Here is a 22,918-nt window from a genome sequence, read left to right on the forward strand (position 1 = left end):
CCATGCCCTTAGAGTAAAGGAATTTTTTATACGGTCTCGGGAATGTAATAACAGTACATGATTTGACAGAAACAACCATAATTTATGGACCCCCAGGTCATGTTCTATAATAATTGCTTCTGGTTTACTTTTTAAACCTTTTTCACAATGCACTAAATTAATCAAATGAAAATAAGATTATATCAATGGTAAATACATGATAATGGTAATTAAATAAGGGGTACGTGTAATTTTTTTTAAAGTTTTAGTCGAAACAATTAAAGATCGACCTATCTATATCGATCAAATCTCGCGTGAAATAAGCACCTGACGAGATTTCTGTTCGAGAGCATTTGAGTCTATTTTTGGATCAACTTTTTCTGTGAGGCAAACAAGCAAGAAGGAAGCTTCAAGGTGCGTAAAAACAAATCTTTTGTTTAGCAATAACGTTTTATCTTTGAAAACAACGTGATGAAAATGTTATACGGTAAACTGAACGTTCCTGCCTTTGCATCTTTTGTTCCTTAAAAATGCGTCTAAGTTATCGTCACGTGTATCAACTACAAAGTAATGCCATTGCCAGTAATGGCTTCTTCGTGATGGTGAAACTATTGCATATTTTTTATCTGAGTGTTTTACGTTTCTAAAGTTTTATTCTGTATCAAGTTTCAATAATACGGAGTGAATTACATTTTATATATCTTCGGTAATTACTAACGAAGTTTTAACGTTTACAGATTTTTTATGAGTCAGAAGGTAGAAAAACCCTCTCTATCAGGCCACCGTCTGAAAACTAGGAAAAGGGGTAAGTCAAATATAATCTAATTTTATATCCACACAAAGTTACCTGTTTAGAGTGCATTAGATATCTTAAAGTCTTCAATGTGTATCAAGAATCCGAGAAATGAAAACATAATGAGGTAAAACATGAATTTTTATAACTTCATTGTTTTTTGGAATGTAGTTGGTCACATGCTTTAATTCTAAACAATGTGAATGTTGTAGAATTGCTCACACACCAATTACATTTTACAACCCAATGAAGCTACTGAAATTACATCTTGCTAGTTATATTCCATTTTACAAATTAGTCTATCAAGTTTTTTAATGTATATATTTAGATATGAGAAGTAATCAGAAACTTTCTAAACTAGATAAATAACTTACTATTGTTTTTATGAGCAAGCTATACCAGCATTTTAGCAAGTAGAGGATTACCATGGTTCTGTCCATGTTAGAAATCTCTTCTGGAAAATGGGTTTGTTGGGCGAATGGTCCATGAAGGCCAAATATTATGAGCCAGGGTATGTTTAGAGACCCAGCTAGGTCCAGGGAAGGTTAGGGGTAAAGCCATATTGTTTTTCTTGGGATTGAAGACCAGCAAATTGCTTTCAATTTAAGGATTAAAAATTTGAACAATTATTCTTAGAAGTCAAGTTTCAAACCTATTTACTAAATGTTTCATTCATCCAGTGAAATTCAGCATCCTGATGTCTATGGCTTTCTGAAGTATTAGAAATTTTTAATTTTTTCAGATCTTATGGTCAGAGTTGTGTAAATTCATTCATCAAATGTTGGCATTATGTCTTATAAGAGTAGATGTACAGGTTTTGTTTCTAAATTCAGAGACTCTTTAATATGTATGCTAAGGTAATTTATGGGTAAATGGAATTTAGAAGAGAGAAAGAGAAAGAAGCATAATTAGGGCCCCGCATGAAATGCTGGAAGCCCTATAGTAATCACATTGTCCGTCTGTCCGTCAACACTTTCTTTGTGACACGATAACTCAAACAGTTTTCGTTTTACAGTTTTCAAATTTTGTACAGAAATACTTTACAATAAGAGGAAGATACCTATAGATTTTGGAGTCATGTCAGTTTGTCTGTCTTTTTGAATGTCATCTTTCTTATTATGACCGTATTTATTTACCACTGTCTAAGGGAGATAATTCAATTTGAATTATGATATGCATTGTATTGATATATAGAAAATTTACAAGAAATAACTCTACAACATTGTGTGTGTGTATATATTTGTTTGTTTTTTTATGTGATTTAAAAAATGCTTGATGTTACATGTATATTGAATTAAAACATGTTATTCCCAGTCAACAACTTTCGATCGGTATCGGAATACGAAATAAAATTTCTTATATCCGGTTGCAAAGTGAAACTGCTTCATGCTTCAAGTTATTGAATTATGTAGTAATTGCACGTTACACATTAGTGAACTGTTCCTTTTAATAAAGAAAGTCACAAAATAGATACAAAATGAGTGTACCTTATTCATTACTGTTACTGAGCTTTCGTCGGCGAAAATCTGGAAATTGCGTGTTTCACTGCGCTGGTTGACGGTAAGGTCCACATTTTCTTCGTGAGTATTTTGATATTTGCTTATGAATTTTTTGCACATACATGGTATGTCTCGGCTAGGAATAATGGAAAATTTCTCACCTATGTATGTAAAGACATATTAATCTCTAGTTTTCAAAATGTAGAACACTTTTATCAAATGACAGTGTGTTTGAAAACGCTTAGAGCCCCGATGTCAGAATTTCCTTTTCCAAGACGTCAATATGTCAAATTCATAATCCTTTTCGAATAGTATGTACCATATTTTGTACCAGTTATCCATTTTGAATCCCCCATTACAATGGGATTTTGTTGCACTCTGTTGTGTTTGAGTGGATGAGTGTGTGTCAAACAGAAGTAATTTAAATTGCATAAGTCTCTCATAAATATGCTTCATGATTCCTTTTTCACAAATTGGCATTCCAATGTATCTTTATATATTATTAATTCTAACATATATACCAGCCCCAAACATTGCTATATCAAATACAGATGTCACTTTCCTCTAATAACCCTCAGCGGGGCCCTTGCTGACCGTGTCAGTTTTCTAGTTAGAGTTTATATCTAGATAAAATACCCACATGAATGAAATTCTGATGAGTTATAATTTTTTAAACAATATTTCATTCAATAAATAACAAAAAAGGATTTGGCATCAGGCATAAACTAGGAATACCCTCTCCACTTGATTTTGTAGCAATTTGAATGGAATGTTAAGGGACTAAATAGTACCTGTGGACAATTATGCAATCCCACCCTTTAGGTGTTCGAACTTATAAAATACTCAGGCTTAAACAAACAATCAACCAATCAATTAAGTATAATTATGCTGTACCTGGTCATTGTATGGTGTGCAGTGATTTGAAAGTTATTCCCTGGAGATAAACGTACCTGTACTTGGCTTTGAAATTTACATTTTTATGCAAGCATGGAGGACAGGCAATTATATCACTTGGGTTGGAATTTACTATTAAAGAGTAAAGGTATAGAGCTCTAAGTATAGGGTATCCAAGTTCATCAATGTAAAAACAATAAACTAAATGGTATAAAATTCTACTTTGTATTCTGATATATTCATACATAATCAATCTACAATATTACCAAAGTTCATTCAAAATTTTTGTATACTCCCCAAGATATGCAGAAATGAATTAGGAAAAATGTCAAATTTTTTTGGGGCACGGGCACTTTATCACTAAATGGAATGTTCAAGCATTGCAACAAGTTATTACATAGAATGTGCAGCATCACCCATCATTTCTAAGTTGAATTTCTTGCCCCACTAAATTCATAAACTGAAGTCCATAGTAGGTCAAAGTAACTGAAAATTATAGAACCATCTGCACTTTCACTTATCACAACCATTTGGACCATGCCACTGTGACTAATTACCCAAATTAACATCATTATCAGAGCTCCAGATAAGGTGCGTATCGGCGTAAATACTCATTAAATTTTACCAAATACGCATTAAAGTTTAAAATCAGGCGTACGATTACGCATTCGCTAATGTAAATACGCTTTACACTCCTTAAGTAATGCGTAGAGGTAACTCAATACACAACTGTATAAGCCTAATTGTTATACTTCTTTCTTAAATAAACAGGTAGGGTGCGATCGAAAGCACACAAAAACAGAAAATGGTACTGAACAAACGATATACATTTCTTCTGTTAAACTTACTAAGTTTTTACTAAAATGTTGCTCCTACAGCATTGTCTCGCTAACTATTTGAAAATATTTGCAAGAATGGGAGTCACACATTTATTTACCGACTTCCGTCACACATACACTCGTTTTACACAGATGGAATAAAACCAATTCTTGCTTAATGGTATAAGGTGAGGGGAATCCAACAGTAATTTGCAGTGAAAACAAAGTGCAAAGATATATATATATATATATATATGGGCAGTATTAGGTTTCCTTCAGGCCAAATAAAAAAATATGTGTGGTTCCAGTTACCCGACCGTCCCTAGTTTACACCCCCCGACCCTAAACTTTTTTTTCCGATTTTCCGATAATGGTTCAATTTTTTCCGGAATTTTCTTAACTTCCGTCATTGGCTCGGGTATTAGATTTAGATTCAACAATGGCATCCACATCAAACATCGTCCCATCGTGTAGCGTTAGTGTATGAAAGACTAACAGCAACTGCAGCAGAAGATGATAACACAGGATGCTACAGAAGAAGAAAACCAAAGTAAAGCAGTTTTGGTTGAGGTTAATCCCCATTTGGCCTTTTCGAGTCAAAATGCAAGGGCTATTGCAACATGCGTTGAATGTTGTAAACCACGCGTGATTTACTCCAAGTTGAAACTTAACCAAAGACAGCAAGTGCTTTTAGCAACAAGTTTAAGTGAATACGAATATACTTGTGGGTCTTATTTATTTCCACCATCTGTATCTGAATCTGTTCGGAAAAACATATCATGCAGACCAAACCTACAGTGTGTGACTCCTGTAGAAATACCGTATTATGCATCTGGAATGGGGCAAAATGACATATGCGTTTACTGTGGAATAGAGAATGCTGGCATTGATATCAAACTGAAAAAGAAATTCAAAACAGTTCTGCCATTGTGTGATAATTGTCAAAAAGATGGAAAAACTCCATTTGTGCAAAGGCCATTTAATTAATAAGGGCCCACTTGACTTTCCCAGTTTTCTAAAAATATAATAAATTTACAAAAAAAACACAATTTTGTTGTTTCTCAGCTAGTCAGCTGGCCCAGGATACATGATGCTCACAAAGCCTGGACTAGAGTTAATCACTCATGTAATTTTGGCATCAATTTTCAGCTTCTTCTATGTTAGATGTCAGAAAGTCACCAAATTACCACTTAAAACACCGATCATCTTGTAAATATATTACAAAATGTTCAATTTAGTTCATTATTTCTTAGTTTATAGTAAATTTTAAACAAACACAACAAAGCATGACCATGAACTACGCATACATAAGAAACATTACTGAAACTTGCATTCTGTTTTAATTTATTTAATACTCGAAATCATATTGTACATACAAAAAAAAAAAAAATCCCTACCTACCCTAAATTTTTTAGAGGTGTAACCGGAACCACACATATTTTTTTATTTGGCCTAATTCTAAAAAATGCTATAGAAAGTCACAAAAACTTTAGACTTTGTAACTGATATTGTTTGGTTTAAAAAATGATTTGAGTTTCTTGGTTTTTGCCTATAAATAGCTCTAAAACTTCATTGTTATTTCGGATTTCAAACATTTCGGTTGAGCATCACTGAAGAGACATGACTTGTCGAAATGCGCATCTGGTGCATCAAAATTGGTACCGTAAAAGTTTTACATTATAACAGTTTAATTTACAATATGACAAATGGTTTTGTTGTTTGTTTGGTGTTTATGAATTTTTTCAATACTGTACAATCACAGGGGATTCTTATCCATTTTGTTCTCAATTTAAATATAAATTATATATAGATTGAGAACAAAATGGATAAGACCCTGTGGTACAATAAATGATTGTATGCTTATGGGTGAAAATTTTTTTGTAGTTCTTTTTATTATAAAGTCTTCATTGTCATTGGGATTTTGAAAATTGTTTAGGTATTAAATTTTGATATGCCAGACACTCAGTCATATGATATCTGGTTATATTTAGACTAAGTGATCAAATTCTGTATTAGTGGCAAACAGCAGATAATCAGTAAATTAACAAAATACTCTTTTGACTTTTTCTGAAAAGCAAAATACCCATTAATTTGAAAATCAGGGGGTAAATACTCTTTGTGGTAAAAAATTATCTGGAGCTCTGATTATTATAATTCGTCAAACACCTGTGTTAATGTATTTTGGATAAAAATAGAAATAACTTTATAAAACTTGTTATCAGTATAGTTTATGTACTATAATGAATTATTATCTATAAAAATTAGTATTTGAGTCTCTAAATGGTCATGGTTCCATTCACCCATTTTGGGTAATTAGTTGCAGTGTTCGAAATTAGTTTTAAACTTGGTATAGACCACAGCGCTATGCCAAATCAAGATGACATAGACCTCATAAAATTGGCAAAGACCGCAACATTGAAAAAAAATAGCAATTTAAAATATTGTTATTTACTTCTAATGTGCTTAGAAAACATATTTTCTTTCCATTCCCACAACAATGCCCTTCTTTCCTCATAACGTTTATCAGATGTCGACTTTTAGAATAACTTTATTGCTTTAAACCTAGAAAATCGGCATAGACAATTTGGTCTATCCCAATTACAATTGGCATAGACTAGTGTCATTTGACATTTGGTACATTGTTTTGCCATAATATGTTACAGATCAAGTTTGAATTTTGTGATTTTTTTGCTGAGTTAAGGTCCCTGGACTTCGAAAAATAGTATGAATTATCAGGTTTTCCAACTGCTTGTGTTATGCTTGTAGGTATTCATTTGATAATTGCCAGGTACACTTTGAGTTCGCCTGAACAAAGTTGATAAGAGCTAGTGGGGTGACATCCACACCAGTGGCAGCTTATTGTTTATATCCCAAGTTTTTTTTATTTCTGTACACAAGAATACTACACTTATTAAAACTTCTAGCATATTAATACAACGATGTAGCTGTATTGTGGATGATCTCCTACATTTCACAGTTTCTTGACTTGGTTATAGACCTAAATCTAATTATAAATTTGTCTTTTCTCCTGGTCTAGTCTTTGTACTTGAAAGTAGTTGATTTCCAATCATTCCTATGCTGGTTCCCCAATTTTCCCCTTTACCATAACCTACATGATAAACTTTGAATATTTTTGCGGTCCAGTAATTTTTGCGACTGATAGGGGACTATGTACTGCCATGCAATACTCCGAATGCTTGTTGATTTTGACACGCACCCTCCCCCACCTCCCCAAAAAAAGTGTCATAGAGGGCTACATTATTGCAGCTAGAAATCGCAGTCCTCCGCCCAATAAATTGTAATGTCAGAAATCTGGAAGGGCACAGGACAGACACATAAACTCATTATCTATGTTTTATAATTCAGATGTCATATGTTAGTCATATTCTAATTCTGAATCAGAAAAATATCTTTTATACATGATGTCACATTTACAGATGAAAAGGAGAAATACGATCCTTCATCTTTCCGTGATGCAATTATTCAAGGACTGACAGAAACAGATAATGATCTAGATCAGGTACTTATACCATAGAGGTAAACAAGAAATAGCACAGAAATCTTACATCATAGAGGTAAACAAGAAATAGCACAGAAATCTTACACCATAGAGGTAAACAAGAAATAGCACAGAAATCTTATACCATAGAGGTAAACAAGAAACAGCACAGAAATCTTATACCATAGAGGTAAACAAGAAATAGCACAGAAATCTTATACCATAGAGGTAAACAAGAAATAGCACAGAAATCTTATACTGTCTGTGATATAATACAGATAAACAATAAACTTGTTGTGATGGACTGGACAGGTAAGTACAGAAGTCTTGTACTGTCTGTGATATGATACAGTTAAGCAGAAAAAAAAGTCTGTGTTGATCAGAGGAACAGGTAAATGGAAAAATCTTATGTTGTTGGAGCAGAGGTTCCTGTGACTAGGATTTATCATGTGCATCACACATTGTAAAAGAAAGAGAAAATCTTAATTAAATTCAGATCCTTTGATCCTCTCACCTTACTGTCTGTGATATGATACAGTTAAGCAGAAAAAAAAGTCTGTGTTGATCAGAGTAACAGGTAAATGGAAAAATCTTATGTTGTTGGAGCAGAGGTTCCTGTGACTAGGATTTATCATGTGCATCACACACTGTAAAAGAAAGAGAAAATCTTAATTAAATTCAGATCCTTTGATCCTCTCACCTACACAAAGAATCTAACAACTTCACATTAGAGGTCATTTCAGATTTGAACTTTTGCATTAACCAATCAGCGATCGCCTTGAAAATCTCTGATGTGATGGTATATTCTCGGAACTATTTAACATTATATAACCGATTTTCAAGGCATTCACTGAGTGGTTAATGCAAAAGTTCAATACGAGATGACCTCTAATAGGGAGTAGTTAGATCTGTTGTGTAGCGATAGTAGGTGAGCAGATCAAAGGATCTAATTTTAATTAGATTGTAGAAGGAGATAACCAGGTATTGTTAAGAGCAGCTGTAGCAGCACCAAAGTATATTACAGTGTGCATCCATAATATTGGAAATGGGTGTACATCAAACTATCTAATCCAAAAAAAAAAATTTCAGTTATTCTTTTTTGGTCAGAACCACAACCAATACGGTTACTAGATCAGTCTATGCCTGAGGCTTTGAATCATCAGATCACACTGGCAAAACATTTTTTGTGCAATGCAGTCATTTTATATATATAGCATGATATAACTTGAATTGTTTGTAATTAGTCATGAAAATCTTTTAAATATGCTGATAGATTTTTTGTTGGAAACATGAATGATTGCACTTGTGAAATAGACTTGCACAAATGTAAGTGGACTCAAAGCACATATTAATTAGTGCATGTATTTATACATTCTAAAAATCTTACATTTATTATATTCTACAGGTTGCAAAATATTTGGACTTGCAGGGCGGGAAGCTTGACTTCCGTCGATACGCTGATGTGTTATTTGACATCTTGTTTGCTGGTGGACAGCTAGGTGATTAAAATTCATGACATCGATTTACCATACTTGTATCAAATGATATCATATTACTTCCTCTCTCTTTCACCACCCCTCTGTCTATCTCCAACAGTCTTTCTCTCTCACCACTCCTCTTTTTCTATCTCTCTCTTACTTTAATGTATATGTATGTGTATGCATTTGTACACTTATTTGTGACATAGATCTCAATAAATTTGTTAACACTAAAAAAAAATTCATGACATCGAATTGTTAGACAATCTTTAAAGAATGATAATTGGTTTTTTAGAAAATGTAGAAATATTGAAAACTTCGTTAAATGATCACTCATTAAATTTTAGCCCCTGGTGGATCAATCATTGAAGACTCTAGTGATACAGAAAAACTCTTCAGAACAAAAGTCTGTGTTTTCCAAACTGAAGACGACAAATTGAGAGACTTCTTTGAGGTAATTGTATTTTGCTTAAAAGACTTGATATAATAAAGGTCTTTCAGGGGACCCATATAACTTTGAAATTTTACAGCTGTAAATATATTAACGAAATCTTTTATATTGTGGAAGAGATTATGTGTAATGCAGTTTCACTTATTTAAACTTGTCTGCAATATTTGCAGTCGTGATTTGTTTTAAATCAGAAGTGATACAATTTATTGAAAATCCCAATTTTTGAAAAAAATAAAGTTTTTTGATTCAGTAAACGGAGAGCAAACAAAATATTTCTATCACTTACGTGTTGTAGAAAATAAATCTATGGCATGCATATTCAGTTTGTATTTGCTTGCAGTCCTGCCCTCAATGTTGTGTAAAAGAAAATCTGAATGAAAAATAGCCATTTTATCCAAAAAGTTCCAGCACAAAGTCATGTTTATGTTAATGTTGATTTCGATTCTGTGTCATTTTGTTAAAATTGGGAGTAAAAATCAAGTTACATCAGGATTCTGGCACAAATTACACTTTAATTTTGAAACAGCGATGACTGTCATATTTAATGGACAAACAGAGCCCTTAGTCCTTTAGAAATCCTTGCATGTAATGGCTGTGTGTTAGTAATGTTACAAAACATTTGGCAGTGTGTAATGAGACGTGTTTGTTTTAGGTGTTTCACAAACTATTGAGACGTTACAAGTATCTGGAGCGATCCTTTGAGGATGCCCTTAAGAAGGTGAGATTTGTATTAATACAAGATGTGTATGCAATTGCTTAACTGTATATAAAGGAGAAAAACATAATTCTTAATGTCCATATTCATCTCATTCAACCCTTCTGACACCTGATTGAAAGTACTGTGTCTTTGGTATTGACCTTTGATATTAAGGAACTTTATACACTACTAAGTTTCAATATATGTACTTTTTATGCCCTGCCATGAGTATGAGAGGGTGTATAGTGTTTTTGTCCATATTCCTTCCGTCACACTTTGCGTTTAGCTAAGTTTCAAAGAAGTCTACTGAAGATAGTTTTATCAAACCTTATATGCGGATACATATTGGTGACATCTGTTCAACTGCATCAGTATTATTATTTTTTTTTATTATTGACCTTGACCTCACTTTTCCCTCTTGGGTGTTTAGCTCTGTTTCAAAGCAACTATTGACAATAAAGATTACACGATCATATTAGTGGTAGCTAGTCAACTGAGGCATTTTTTTTTTTTTTTTTTTTTTTTTTTTTTTTTTTTTTTTATTATACCTTGCATTCATGTCCTATGGACATATTTCTTGTTCATTGTAAGTTGATATTAACTTATCATAAAATTATGCTTTCATGAAAAATTTGAAAGACATTGAACGAACGGCATTTACTTTCATCCAATTGTAACAGGAAGGGAGAAAATGCAACGGACCAGACCGGGATTCGAACCCGGGCCCCCTGAATCTCTAGTCAGGTGCTCTACCAACTGAGCTAACTGGCCACCGGCGATCGAAACCGGCTGACCACTACACAATTAAACAGTCCCCGGGGAGTCCTGAGACTGGAATAATCTCATCCAATTAAACAGTCCTGGGGAGTCCTGAGACTGCAATTATTCTTAAATTAGTGCTTAGAGGGACCTAGCCTTAGACGTTGCTATGAAATGATCTGTAATGTTCACCATCGAGATATTTGTTATTCTGGCATCTTTCAATGCAATACATAACATTAGTAAATAAAGTTTTCTCCTCTGTTCACATGATTTTCTGCAACAGAAGAGCACAATGCGCTTTTCAGGCTGAGTAGGGGGATATTTATTTTGGCAGTTCAAAAAGTATATCTGATTTGTTTATAGATGGTCTGTAAATCTTAGATTTGGAAAGAAATTTTGTTGTTGTTGACATTTTGTGCATTATTCATGTTTATAAATCCTTAACCATATTTGTGATTTTGCAGATCCTGTATTTTATGAAAGGATTCAAAGATGACGAGAAACGCAAACTTGCTATCATCACAGGGATGTTATTGGGGAACTCCTTTTGTTCTGCCAAAGTACTCTCAAGTTTATTTGAAGAGCATCTGGTTAAAGATGGTGAGCTACTCGTTTGGTCTGTTGGTGGGTGTCACACCATGAATGTACATAAACGAAACTTTATTTCACATGTCCGATTCGCTGTAAAGAATTCAGTAAAATTATACATTAATTCAAATGTTATTGTCATGAATGATGGATGTTCCTCTCTGGGAGAATCAGTGTTTCTTGTAAGTCTTTGTGTTCGTCTGCTGTCTGGATGAGGGCGGGGGATGATATATTAGAGCTGCTGTAAACTGAAAATTGGTATTCCTATCATTGTAAATGTTTCATCTTGGTTTTTAGGAGTCTCTTTGGATTTCGCCATCGTGATGTTCAAATCCTGGCTTGCAGAGAAGGATATGAACAGCATAATTACAGCTCTCAAGAAAGCTCAGCTTGAAAACAAGCTCCTGGTATGTTTAGAAAGATTTTTCTTAAGCTTTTTCCATTATCATCAACGTACATATATACAGTCGTTTTACCGGTAGCGAATCAGTTTGTTGTTATGTTGTGCACTCAACCTACATGGTCGAAGTTCTTGGTTGTTGTTTAATTTGTATTTCTATGCTTTTCAATTAAGTGGCACCAAAATTCCCAAAATATGAATGGTACAGGCACAGAAATGTCAATTACAACACCCCCTATTTTCCTAGTTTCGAATTCATTTTTCAGTATCAAATCAAGCGCCCTCTACTGTTGCTGACCCAATAAATAAAATTGACAGATCGAAATTATTGTTGAAATATGCCTTCAAGAAAATTCTACATAAAGTATATTTATAAACATTACTTGTTGATTTAAATGATTTCTTCTTCTTCTAAACTAAACACAGTATTAAAAATTTTGCATTTTATGATAAACTTTTTGTGATATACTTTATTAAAATTAAATCAACCATCTCCGAGACACAATTATCATGGAATATCTTTTCTTGTAATTTGTTTTGGTAGTATCTTCACTTTTGCCAGCTTTTCAGGTTATTGCATCCCGTAAAACAACATTTTTCAAACTTTGAAAATTCATGATTTGAAACTAAATATGTGGTTAGTTTGGATGTTATAATTTCATTTAAAAGTCAATTATTGTTTATTTTAATATTTTAACTTGTTACATTTATCCTAAATGTTGACAACATAATCTGTATCAACAACACACTGCAAATTTTGAGTTAGATGCATTTGTTTACACACTTTCATTTTCTATGACTTGCACTTGCATGTATTCAAATCTGGGTCATTGTTTCAAGTTGTAAATACTGTGGAAAATAATCATGCAGATGTTACAAAGACACTACACAGGGGTAAAATATTCATCCTTTTATTGTATTTACCTAGTAAGAATTTTTTAAACCCTTCACTATGTTTTTCAAGAGTATTTAAATAAAAAATTATTTGATACTGGCAAATATTCATTACCAGTAAAATGACTGTATGCATACAAACTCCCAAGAAATAGTTTGTAAGATACGCGTAACACATGCACAGGTATGAATTAGAATTTTGTACAACATTCTGGCAGTATAGTAATGTTTTGTTACTGTATTGTTTCAGGAATTGTTCCCTGCCAACAAGAGAGACCAGGATGTTTTTGTTGCTCATTTTAAAAAAATCGGCTTGGCTCCCATAGCAGATTTTCAGGTAAGATAGTGAATCTGGAATGTCTTGGAGCAGTATCTCCATAAAATGAATATTAAGCAGACATGTTTTTGCTGTTTTAGATTCTATTTGTTAGTAGTATTGTTACAATAGTTGCTGACTATCGAAAAATAGTGTCTGAACACTGCAGCGACAACCAAGTATAAATTTTTGACATTGATTGTCGCCAACTATTCTGACTAAATCTACATTAGCAAGTAGTGCAAAAAAAGTCAAATGTGAATTAATGGTAGTACGAGGTCACGAAATCAATCGCTAATAAAGTCTTCCCAACAACTTAATATGTTTAACTTTATTTGATTTAGGAAATGCTTACCTCCAATTTTCGATTGAAAAATATCACCTTCATGAAACTGAACTTCCAAGGACAGCAAAATTATCAGACGTTCAAATTTTTAGAAACTGTTCGTTGATGTACATAATGTTAATGAGAGATAATGTGTCAATGTATCTGGGGGCTAAAAAAATCAAATGAGGATTTCAGTTTGAACTTGCTGCAGTGGTTAAAAAATATATCAAAGCATCTTCCATACATTATCAATTTTAGCATGGAGGTATTTTGGTATTTCTGTCTCCTCTGTCCGTAGTGAGTGAGTTTTTAGTCTGGCTGGAAATATTGTTAAAAGGCCCAGATTAAAACAAGCACTTGTTTATTCAATCATATATTAGTGAAAATTTATTGGTATTGGAATGAGTGAATCAATCAAGTGTTGATTAAGATTCATCAGGAGTTGACTATTGTGTATAATTTTGTATTTGTCCAAAGTTCATTGACTCAATCAATTTATCAAACATAATGGTTAAGACATTTAATTCTTCTCTATTCATTATGATATAATTTAATCAGAATGGATATTATATAGTGTACATGTACTTTATTTTAATGCAACTGTAAAGTTGTAAACGTCTTCGCAAGCCAAGGGTTTTAGGTCCACTTCACTTCCCATTTATGGTGAAGATTATTTAATCAATAGTATACTGCCGATACCTTCAGATAATTGATTATAACTTCAGTCCGATTTTGCAACACTATTTGTTAATAATTCAGTTCTGTAGTTGATTTTTGCTTGATTGAAATATTTCTGAATGTTTTTCTAAAGGTCCATTAATTTAACTGTCTTCTAACTTGTTTCTCTCTCTCTCTCTCTCTCTCTCTTTCTCTCTCTCTCTCTCTCTCTCCCTCTCTCCCCACCCCCAAACACAATAAAAACACTGAAAAACAACTGACTTACATCATCCTGCTTCGGAGGGACAACCCCAACCCCCCTTCCCCTTCCAGGAGGGGAGGGAACTATCTGATCTAGGGGCGCTGCTATGTATTACATATGTGTAATTGTTCGTGTATTTTAATATTTTCATTTTAAATATATCGTTATGCTAGTATTTCTAGATAAGTGATTTATTCCACAGGAAGCACAGAGAAATTTTCAAGTCAAGGTTGAGTTGAAGAAACATTTGACTGAAATGATGAAAGATGAGGATCCCCCAAAAGAGGTGAATATTTGTAAATCTCTATGCATTTAATGGTAAATAGTTGTAGATACATTTAATGGTAAATAGTTGTAGATACATTCAATGGTAAATATTTGTAGATACATTTAATGGTAAATAGTTGTAGATACATTTAATGGTAAATAGTTGTAGATACATTTAATGGTAAATAGTTGTAGATACATTTAGTGGTAAATAGTTGTAGATACAGTTAATGGTAAATAGTTGTAGATACAGTGAATGGTAAATAGTTGTAGATACAGTGAATGGTAAATAGTTGTAGATACAGTTAATGGTAAATAGTTGTAGATACAGTGAATGGTAAATAGTTGTAGATACAATTAATGGTAAATAGTTGTAGATACAGTGAATGGTAAATAGTTGTAGATACATTTAATGGTAAATAGTTGTAGATACATTTAATGGTAAATAGTTGTAGATACATTTAATGGTAAATAGTTGTAGATACATTTAATGGTAAATAGTTGTAGATACAGTTAATGGTAAATAGTTGTAGATACATTTAGTGGTAAATAGTTGTAGATACAGTTAATGGTAAATAGTTGTAGATACAGTGAATGGTAAATAGTTGTAGATACAGTGAATGGTAAATAGTTTTAGATACAATTAGTGGTAAATAGTTGTAGATACAGTTAATGGTAAATAGTTGTAGATACAGTTAATGGTAAATAGTTGTAGATACATTTAGTGGTAAATAGTTGTAGATACATTTAGTGGTAAATAGTTGTAGATACATTTAGTGGTAAATAGTTGTAGATACAGTTAATGGTAAATAGTTGTAGATTCATTTAATGGTAAATATTTGTAGATACATTTAAGGCCATGCCAATTTGTAATCTAGTTCGTCGGATTCGCCGCTTCTATTTGTAATAAATCCAAGTTATAATATTATCAAAAAATAATATCCGCCCGCGTGTTAAAAAATATTGGTAAAATATTTTTGACTTTTTACAACAAGTGCTCAAATGACCTTGGTGTATGTACTGACAAATGACAGAAATGCGGGCTCTCGAGAAATTTTCTAACAGTGTAATACGGTGTTTTAAGTTATTCATGATGTCTATCTTAATATGTACGATACTTCATAACACTGGATTGGAAGTTGCTCCTTATGCTGCAATCGAACTGGAAGCCGATGAAACTTTTCGACAGCGTACGATTGATTGATTATATATTGTCCAAAGTCTCTCTTGAGAATATTTCACTCACATGAAGACGTTACCATTGCCGGTGAAGGGCTGCAAAATTTAGGCCTATGCTCAGCGCTTATGGCAAGGAGAGATCTTTATTGTGCCACACCTGCTGTGACACGGATCTCAGTTTTTGCAGTCCTATCTGAAGGACTGCCCCATTTATTCGCCTCTTACAACAAGCAAGGGGTACTGATCGAGGACCGACAGTTAACGACAAATTCACAAAAGGTTTGGTGATGTCCTATCAAAATTCAAGAAGATGCTCAAAGCGATGCAATGGAGATTTCAAAACTGGACGTGTCCCTAGCAATATGCATATCTCTGAATCGAAAGTTTGTAGAAATGAAACTTAAATAAAATTCTTCAAAAAGACCTTATCAATTGATGTTGCAAAGTACATGTATTAGGTATAAAGAAAATAAGTCTTTGAACCTGAAATACTTCTTATTCATTGTAAACTATATCAACAAAGTTGAAAAATATTAAGTTTATGTGGTAAACAAATGATATCTGATGATTTTAGATCTTTATTTTTAGGCACTCGCCTTTTAAAATCACTTAATTCAATTAAAAATATTTATATTTCTTGTATTCGCTCGCCTCATAATTTTTATCTCCAATATTAAAAATAATATTTGTAAAATAATTTCGCCCTCTCGCCTCACTTTTTTTGTTTGAAAATCCGAAGAACTATTTTACAAATTGGTGTGGCCTAATGTTAAATTTTTGTAGAGAGATTTAATGGTAAATAGTTGTAGATCTATACATTTAATGGTGAATAGTTGTAGATACATTTAACAGTCTTCACAAAAACATTTAAAACTTGCTGACCAGTAGGACTAATGAACTGTCTGAATTTACTGGCCCACAGTGAAATTTACTGGACCCCCAAATTTTCAAAGTATATGTTTATCACATACATTATGGAATGTATTGTATAATTGTACAATTAATGTACTGAAACTTTATCAAATATGATACAACACAATACACTATTCTCTCTCTCTCTCTCTCTCTCTCTCTCTCTCTCTCCACAGCAAACAAGACTAGAAATTAATGTATTTGTTAAACATGAAAACAGCCCAAGTGCACCTCAGGAAGTAGTCTTATCTACCAACATGAAATGTAAATGATTATTTCTACAGACTGCAAATTGCATAAAATCGGAGATAACTGCAACTGGCGAAGTTCATCTTAATCGGACAATGCAATTACTGGTGTGAAGTGTGATGCATAGTGTGGCCATTTCTGTTGTTTCAACAAGTTCGCTGAATATTCAGGCAATTTATGTACAAGTTACCTTGACAATTACAAGTATATTTATCGTTCTTTTCTCTTAAAAATAAACAAACCACGATGTCTTAACACTTACTTTACGTGCTATTTATTAAAGGGAATGTAGGGTATAAAAAAATATTTTCACATTTCAAATACTAAATATTTAGTAATTAAGTCCACTGGTTATTTCCATTTGATTGTAATCTGTTGAGTAGAAATCGGATATTAAATATAGCTACACATCATCTGCTGGAGGCTGCCATTTTGCAAGATAAAGTTATCGCTCTTTAAGATATTTCCCACAATCCCATCTGTTTATGACGTATACCGGGCAATTGCCTCTCAGTGAAAGCATCTGATCATGTCTGACTGCAAAGGATATCAATATGAGGCTGATTATAATGAAGAGGAATTATTAGCAGCTTCAAATGAAAACACTAGTGCATTGGGATAAATTGATGAAAACGACACTCTTAATTCTTAAACTTTTAATTTTGTATTCTTTATACAGGATTGTTCATTATCTTCACTTCTTCATTCTTCACTTGAACATTTCTTAGCACATATGATGGACAATGACTGGGCAATTCTATCTGTATATGTTGCACAAAGTTGATTTATTCTTCAATATGGATTGAGAGTGGGATATTTTTGTCACTATTCATGTCTTCATCGAGCTGAAAATATAAAAATGAAATCAAACCATTACTTTATAACTTTAGTAATTTTCATGAAAGTGCATGTACGTGTATTTCACACAACAAAGAGTTTATTTTTCATAGTAGTTTTCTCTCTTTCTGATTTTTTAGTACATCTGTTTACAAGATAATCTTGCAATGTGAACCGGTATACAGCACAAATCAGTTGATTATCACTTCACCCCTGCAGTAATTGCCACGTAAATGTCAAGACTTCAAAGATTATCTGCACAGGGGGAATTAAAATGACCTTGGTTGTAAAACTTTGTTGATCATTTAATAGAGAAGTGCATCAAATTACCTGTTTCCTTAGATGCTGATAGTCCAGGTTGGTCAATAGGTTCTGCATATGAGTTTTCATGGTTTCCAAAAGAAAATGGATTAGCTGAAAAATAATGACTAATTAATTATATATACTTACTTCATATATACTATACTTCATTTGTTTACTTGTACATTTTCAATTTTCTTTAAAAACAATAGTATAATACAAAATGTGCTAGTGCTGGGATGATTTTTGAAAGTATTACATGTATCCTACTTTTCCTCATCTTTTTGAGCTATTTTCTCTTATTTTATTAGGCTTGCTGCCATCAAATATTTTAGTTACTGCATCTTCTTTTTAATAGGTTTTGGTGTATTTTTGGTGTATTTTTTGAATATTTAAAAAGCAGTGTTTACCCATCCCTTCATATTTAGCCTGTACAAAATGTTCACTGGATAAGGATAGATTGAATTAGAAAATTATTATATAAGTAAAAGTTTGTTGTAAATAAACTCTGGTTATACACATTAAGAATTATTAGTATTTACTGAGTAAAATGCAAATATAACTGGTACTTACCCTGATATCCTCTTTAAAAGACTCTTTCTCAAAATACCGTTCAAAAACAAAAGATTCATTTCCAAGGTTATGTATCCAATTATTGCACAATGTTCATAGTTTTGGTGGGAGATCAGGGATGCTAAAAGGTAAATACATGTATTCCTTTTCCTTTGACCACAGTGCAAAATTTCGCTTGAACTCCCGACATTTAGATTATAGATACTCTGTAACCCATTTAGTGCTAGGCACAGCAGTTGTAATGAATTGCCACATACACGTCATCAGCCGCCATGATAAGAGATTCTCCCATTCAGCCCAGTTTTCAGTGTAAATGACAGATTAAATCTTGTTATCAGCAGCAATTATTTTTTCTATGCTAGATTTTGTTGTCTGCATGGTACCAGTTTTCACATATCAAAATTTGATTTTTGACCCTACGTTCCCTTTAATTTATCTAACTTTATGCAAATAAAACCTTTGAAATATCTACATCCAACATAATATTTAATGTGACTTACAAAAAGTCTACAAGCCCATCAGACTTCTTGATTTTTTTATTTTCACTGTCTGACTCGACCTTAAAATTTACTGCCCGCAGTCTTCAGACCTCTGAGTTTTCGTGAAGACTGATTTAATGGTAAATAGTTGTAGATACATTTAGTGGTAAATAGTTGTAGATACAGTTAATGGTAAATAGTTGTAGATACAGTGAATGGTAAATAGTTGTAGATACAGTGAATGGTAAATAGTTTTAGATACAATTAGTGGTAAATAGTTGTAGATACAGTTAATGGTAAATAGTTTTAGATACAATTAATGGTAAATAGTTGTAGATACATTTAATGGTAAATAGTTGTAGATACAGTTAATGGTAAATAGTTGTAGATACATTTAGTGGTAAATAGTTGTAGATACAGTTAATGGTAAATAGTTGTAGATACAGTGAATGGTAAATAGTTGTAGATACAGTTAATGGTAAATAGTTTTAGATACAATTAGTGGTAAATAGTTGTAGATACAGTTAATGGTAGATACATATGTAGGTATAGATACAGTTAATGGTAAATAGTTGTAGATACAGTTATTGAGTTAATGGTAAATAATTGTAGATACAATTAATGGTAAATAGTTGTAGATACATTTAATGGTAAATAGTTGTAGATACAGTTAATGGTAAATAGTTGTAGATACAGTGAATGGTAAATAGTTGTAGATACAGTTAATGGTAAATAGTTGTAGATAATACAGTACAATTCTTTATTCCTTATGCAACACAGCATATTGGTTAACATATAAACACTACAGTTGTTTAACATTCAGCAGGTGTAAGTATAGGTGACATTATACAATGTATATTGACAACATAAATGAAGTTCATTATAATACGTAATATATTGTAATGCCTTTACAGATGTATGTAGTTGAGCATAACATATTACTAAAGAATTGGCCTGTCCTGCGTTATTAATAGATTATCACACTAAGTGAATGCTTTATATAGAAATTTGCCTAGGTAGATGTAGTCAGATTTGATGGTAAATCATTTTATATAGGTGGCGTAGACTGGTTTTTATTGGAACAGATATTGGCATCGTTGCAGTAGCGCACAAGAGTGAAATTATTTTGTTTCAAAAAGATTCAATTATTGATCCCTTAGTGTCTGGTTGGTGATTGGTTTTAAACTTTTACCTGGCAGACTTTACCTCCACCCCTTGGCATTGATGCTCCCTATTGCAGTCTAACACTGGCTCTCAAAACATATGGTCCAACTGATAAATATTTCAGTATTAAAGGTTTAACAAGTAATTGTTTAATTGTATTGTGCAATCTTTGATTTTCAGATGGTTGCCTATGTACTGGAACATATGCAGAAGCATAATCTCAAAGAACAAGAAGTAACAATTTTGGTAAGTTTCCATGTTAACCTGTCAATGTTGAAAAAGTTAATGTGATTTTGCTTGGAAAAGGGTGACGACAAAAATCTGAGGAATGGTTGATATAGACACAATATGCATGACTTCCTGAGTTATTCGGGTATAATGTGGTAAATGTTTGTCAGGTTTGGAACACCATCATGGCATCCGTGGAGTGGAACAAGAAGGAGGAACTGGTGGCTGAGCAGGCTCTGAAGCATCTACGGATGTACAGCCCTCTGGTAGCAGCGGTGGCCAAATCCGGCAAAGCCGAGCTCTCACTCCTGGTCAAAATACAGGAATATTGCTATGACAATATGAACTTCATGAAGTCATTTCAGAAGATTGTTGTCATGCTGTACAAAAGTAGGACATAGTTGAAAAAGTTTGATATTTTATGTAAACATTTGTCCATTTCTTTCTTTTGACAAGATTATATGATACAAGTGAAATTTAGACATTGAAGATTATATAGTATTGAAAGCCATGAAGAACTGTTTGTCCTGGTAAATTTTCATCTTCTGAATGATAACTTTATAATCAGTGATAATGTTTCAGCTGAGGTACTTCGAGAAGAAGTAATATTGAAGTGGTTTAAAGATGGACATTCTACTAAAGGAAAGAGTGTGTTTTTAGAACAGATGAAGAAGTTTGTGGAGTGGCTGGAAAATGCCTCAGAAGGTTGGTGAATAGAGATGTTTTGATGAAGCAATATAAGAATTTAAATGTAGGAATTAATGGCACGAAATAACTTCATATTCCTTTTCTATTCTGAACCATGGTCCCAGTTTGGTGTAGACATTGGAATATTTTTACAGAAAGCACACAAGTATTTAAAATCGGGATGACAGATGTTGATGTTTGATTTTTTTCTTCCAGAATCTGAAGATGAAGAAGACTAACCCTTGTGCGGTATTCAGGGAGACATTTCTAGCTCCATTCTTGCAGCTGTCTGTGCAGGCTGTCCCTCTCACCCCATAGACAGGTGCTTGTTCATTGGAATCTGCATAGCCTTGGTCATCATTTAAACATGCAGGACACTTTAACAGCAGCAATGAAAAAGCAAAATTTCAATTGCCACGCTCATTAGATTTTTATATGTTGTACAAGTATTGTTTAAGAGGAAGGCAACTATAAACTGATTATTTTCATGTATAGATTTGTGGAATTTATTTAATATTGAATCAAATATTGATATTGATTATTTAGACTTAGTTTTTTTTTATTTCCCTCCCCCCAACTTTTTACCCTGAAGAATATCATCCGTACTTTGTCATGATGTACTTTTTTTGTACATGTACATGTATGTTGATTTATTGTAGCAATAAACTTTCTTTTGAAAGTGATTATATGACATGTAAATGCTTTTAAAGCAAATCAAATGAAGTACTCTCTTTGTATTACATATTCATCAATAAAATGCAGGTTTCTTGTACAAAGTGATTTTTCGGTAATTCGGCAAAAATGTAGTGTGCTCATTGAAACTGTTTTCTGACGTGGGGCAAAGGTTGAGAAAAAATCACTATGTTGGTGATAAACCCTGCCTCTTAATCATAAGGTTTGCTGTAAATGGTGATAACTGCCATGCAGACATTAAAATCCACAGAACATGGGTTGTACCCCAGTTAGGGTAATGTTCTTTCTTACTTACTCCAGCCAATTGCATCTATGGTCTTAAAACTGATACATGCACATGATCATTACAAGACCTACATATTGAAATGAAGTCATCGGTATTCCACAAACGGGCGTTAGCGGGAGGTAACAAGGCAGTTTTGAGATGTTCCTCCCAGTACAATAAGCCCGTTGTTATGGTATCTTAGGACGTGGTCATTAGACCCGAGCAACCTTTTAATGTGGCTCATTACATTGAAATTTTTTTTAGTCGCTTGTTTAAGCACCTCGTATGAAGCATGATTTCACCATCGAAAAAATCAATTATTTTATAAGATTTTTTTGGTGAGTCGGGGTATATAACAAAAAAAGTTTTTTGCAATTAAGAGATTCTAGAGTCCAAATTTCGCTGTGATTTGGTGCATGATGTGAATATCTAATAAAACATGCCCAAAAGACTCGGATAGACAGACGTTCTATTTTTTAGAGGAAATGTATCTATGAGAAATGAAATTATTTGTTAACAAATATTTTTTTTAAATCTACGGATAAAATTTTTGAAATCCATGTCAATTAATAATAGAGGTTTTAAACAAATATGAAGGAAAAAAAAGGATGTAGGATAACCTTCAATTGTTGATATAAATAAAATAGGAGAGGGCGTTCTAAGTTTTAAGAACTTGTGCTCAATTCTTTTGGGATAATATCTAGACAATAGAATATGATCAAATCAACAAACATGTTTTAAAAAGAAATTGAAATGTCGGATGTATCACT

General features: G+C 32.8%; 1 protein-coding gene and 1 long non-coding RNA gene across 2 annotated transcripts; one reads left to right on the forward strand and one right to left on the reverse strand.

Annotated features, from left to right (window-relative positions):
• The first annotated feature begins 246 nt into the window (after positions 1-246).
• Positions 247-21,966, forward strand: LOC125683272 (eIF5-mimic protein 2-like). The gene is made up of 14 exons (XM_048924253.2): positions 247-393; positions 717-784; positions 7,421-7,503; positions 8,888-8,981; positions 9,308-9,414; positions 10,064-10,129; positions 11,335-11,470; positions 11,756-11,865; positions 13,003-13,089; positions 14,518-14,601; positions 20,456-20,521; positions 20,674-20,893; positions 21,086-21,208; positions 21,407-21,966. Exons 2-14 carry the CDS (start codon positions 724-726, stop codon positions 21,427-21,429), a joined length of 1,260 nt encoding a protein of 419 aa, XP_048780210.1. The 5' UTR covers positions 247-393; positions 717-723; the 3' UTR covers positions 21,430-21,966.
• Positions 17,486-18,923, reverse strand: LOC130047131 (uncharacterized). Its single transcript, XR_008796177.1, has 3 exons — positions 18,633-18,923; positions 18,090-18,173; positions 17,486-17,767 (listed from the first exon to the last, which is right to left on the reverse strand). It is a non-coding gene; the product is annotated as an uncharacterized LOC130047131 (long non-coding RNA).
• Positions 21,967-22,918: the final 952 nt, after the last annotated feature.

Source organism: Ostrea edulis, chromosome 6, assembly GCF_947568905.1.
Source record: "Ostrea edulis chromosome 6, xbOstEdul1.1, whole genome shotgun sequence".
Lineage (NCBI taxonomy): Eukaryota > Metazoa > Mollusca > Bivalvia > Ostreida > Ostreidae > Ostrea > Ostrea edulis.

What these genes read in the sequence shown, in the direction of transcription:
- LOC125683272 (XM_048924253.2), top strand. Translation starts at nt 724, where the DNA reads ATGAGTCAGAAGGTAGAAAAACCCTCTCTATCAGGCCACCGTCTGAAA. An exon ending in AATTGAGAGACTTCTTTGAG is followed by an intron (nt 9,415 to 10,063) that starts GTAATTGTATTT and finishes TGTTTGTTTTAG; the next exon opens with GTGTTTCACAAACTATTGAG. An exon ending in TTGAGGATGCCCTTAAGAAG is followed by an intron (nt 10,130 to 11,334) that starts GTGAGATTTGTA and finishes GTGATTTTGCAG; the next exon opens with ATCCTGTATTTTATGAAAGG.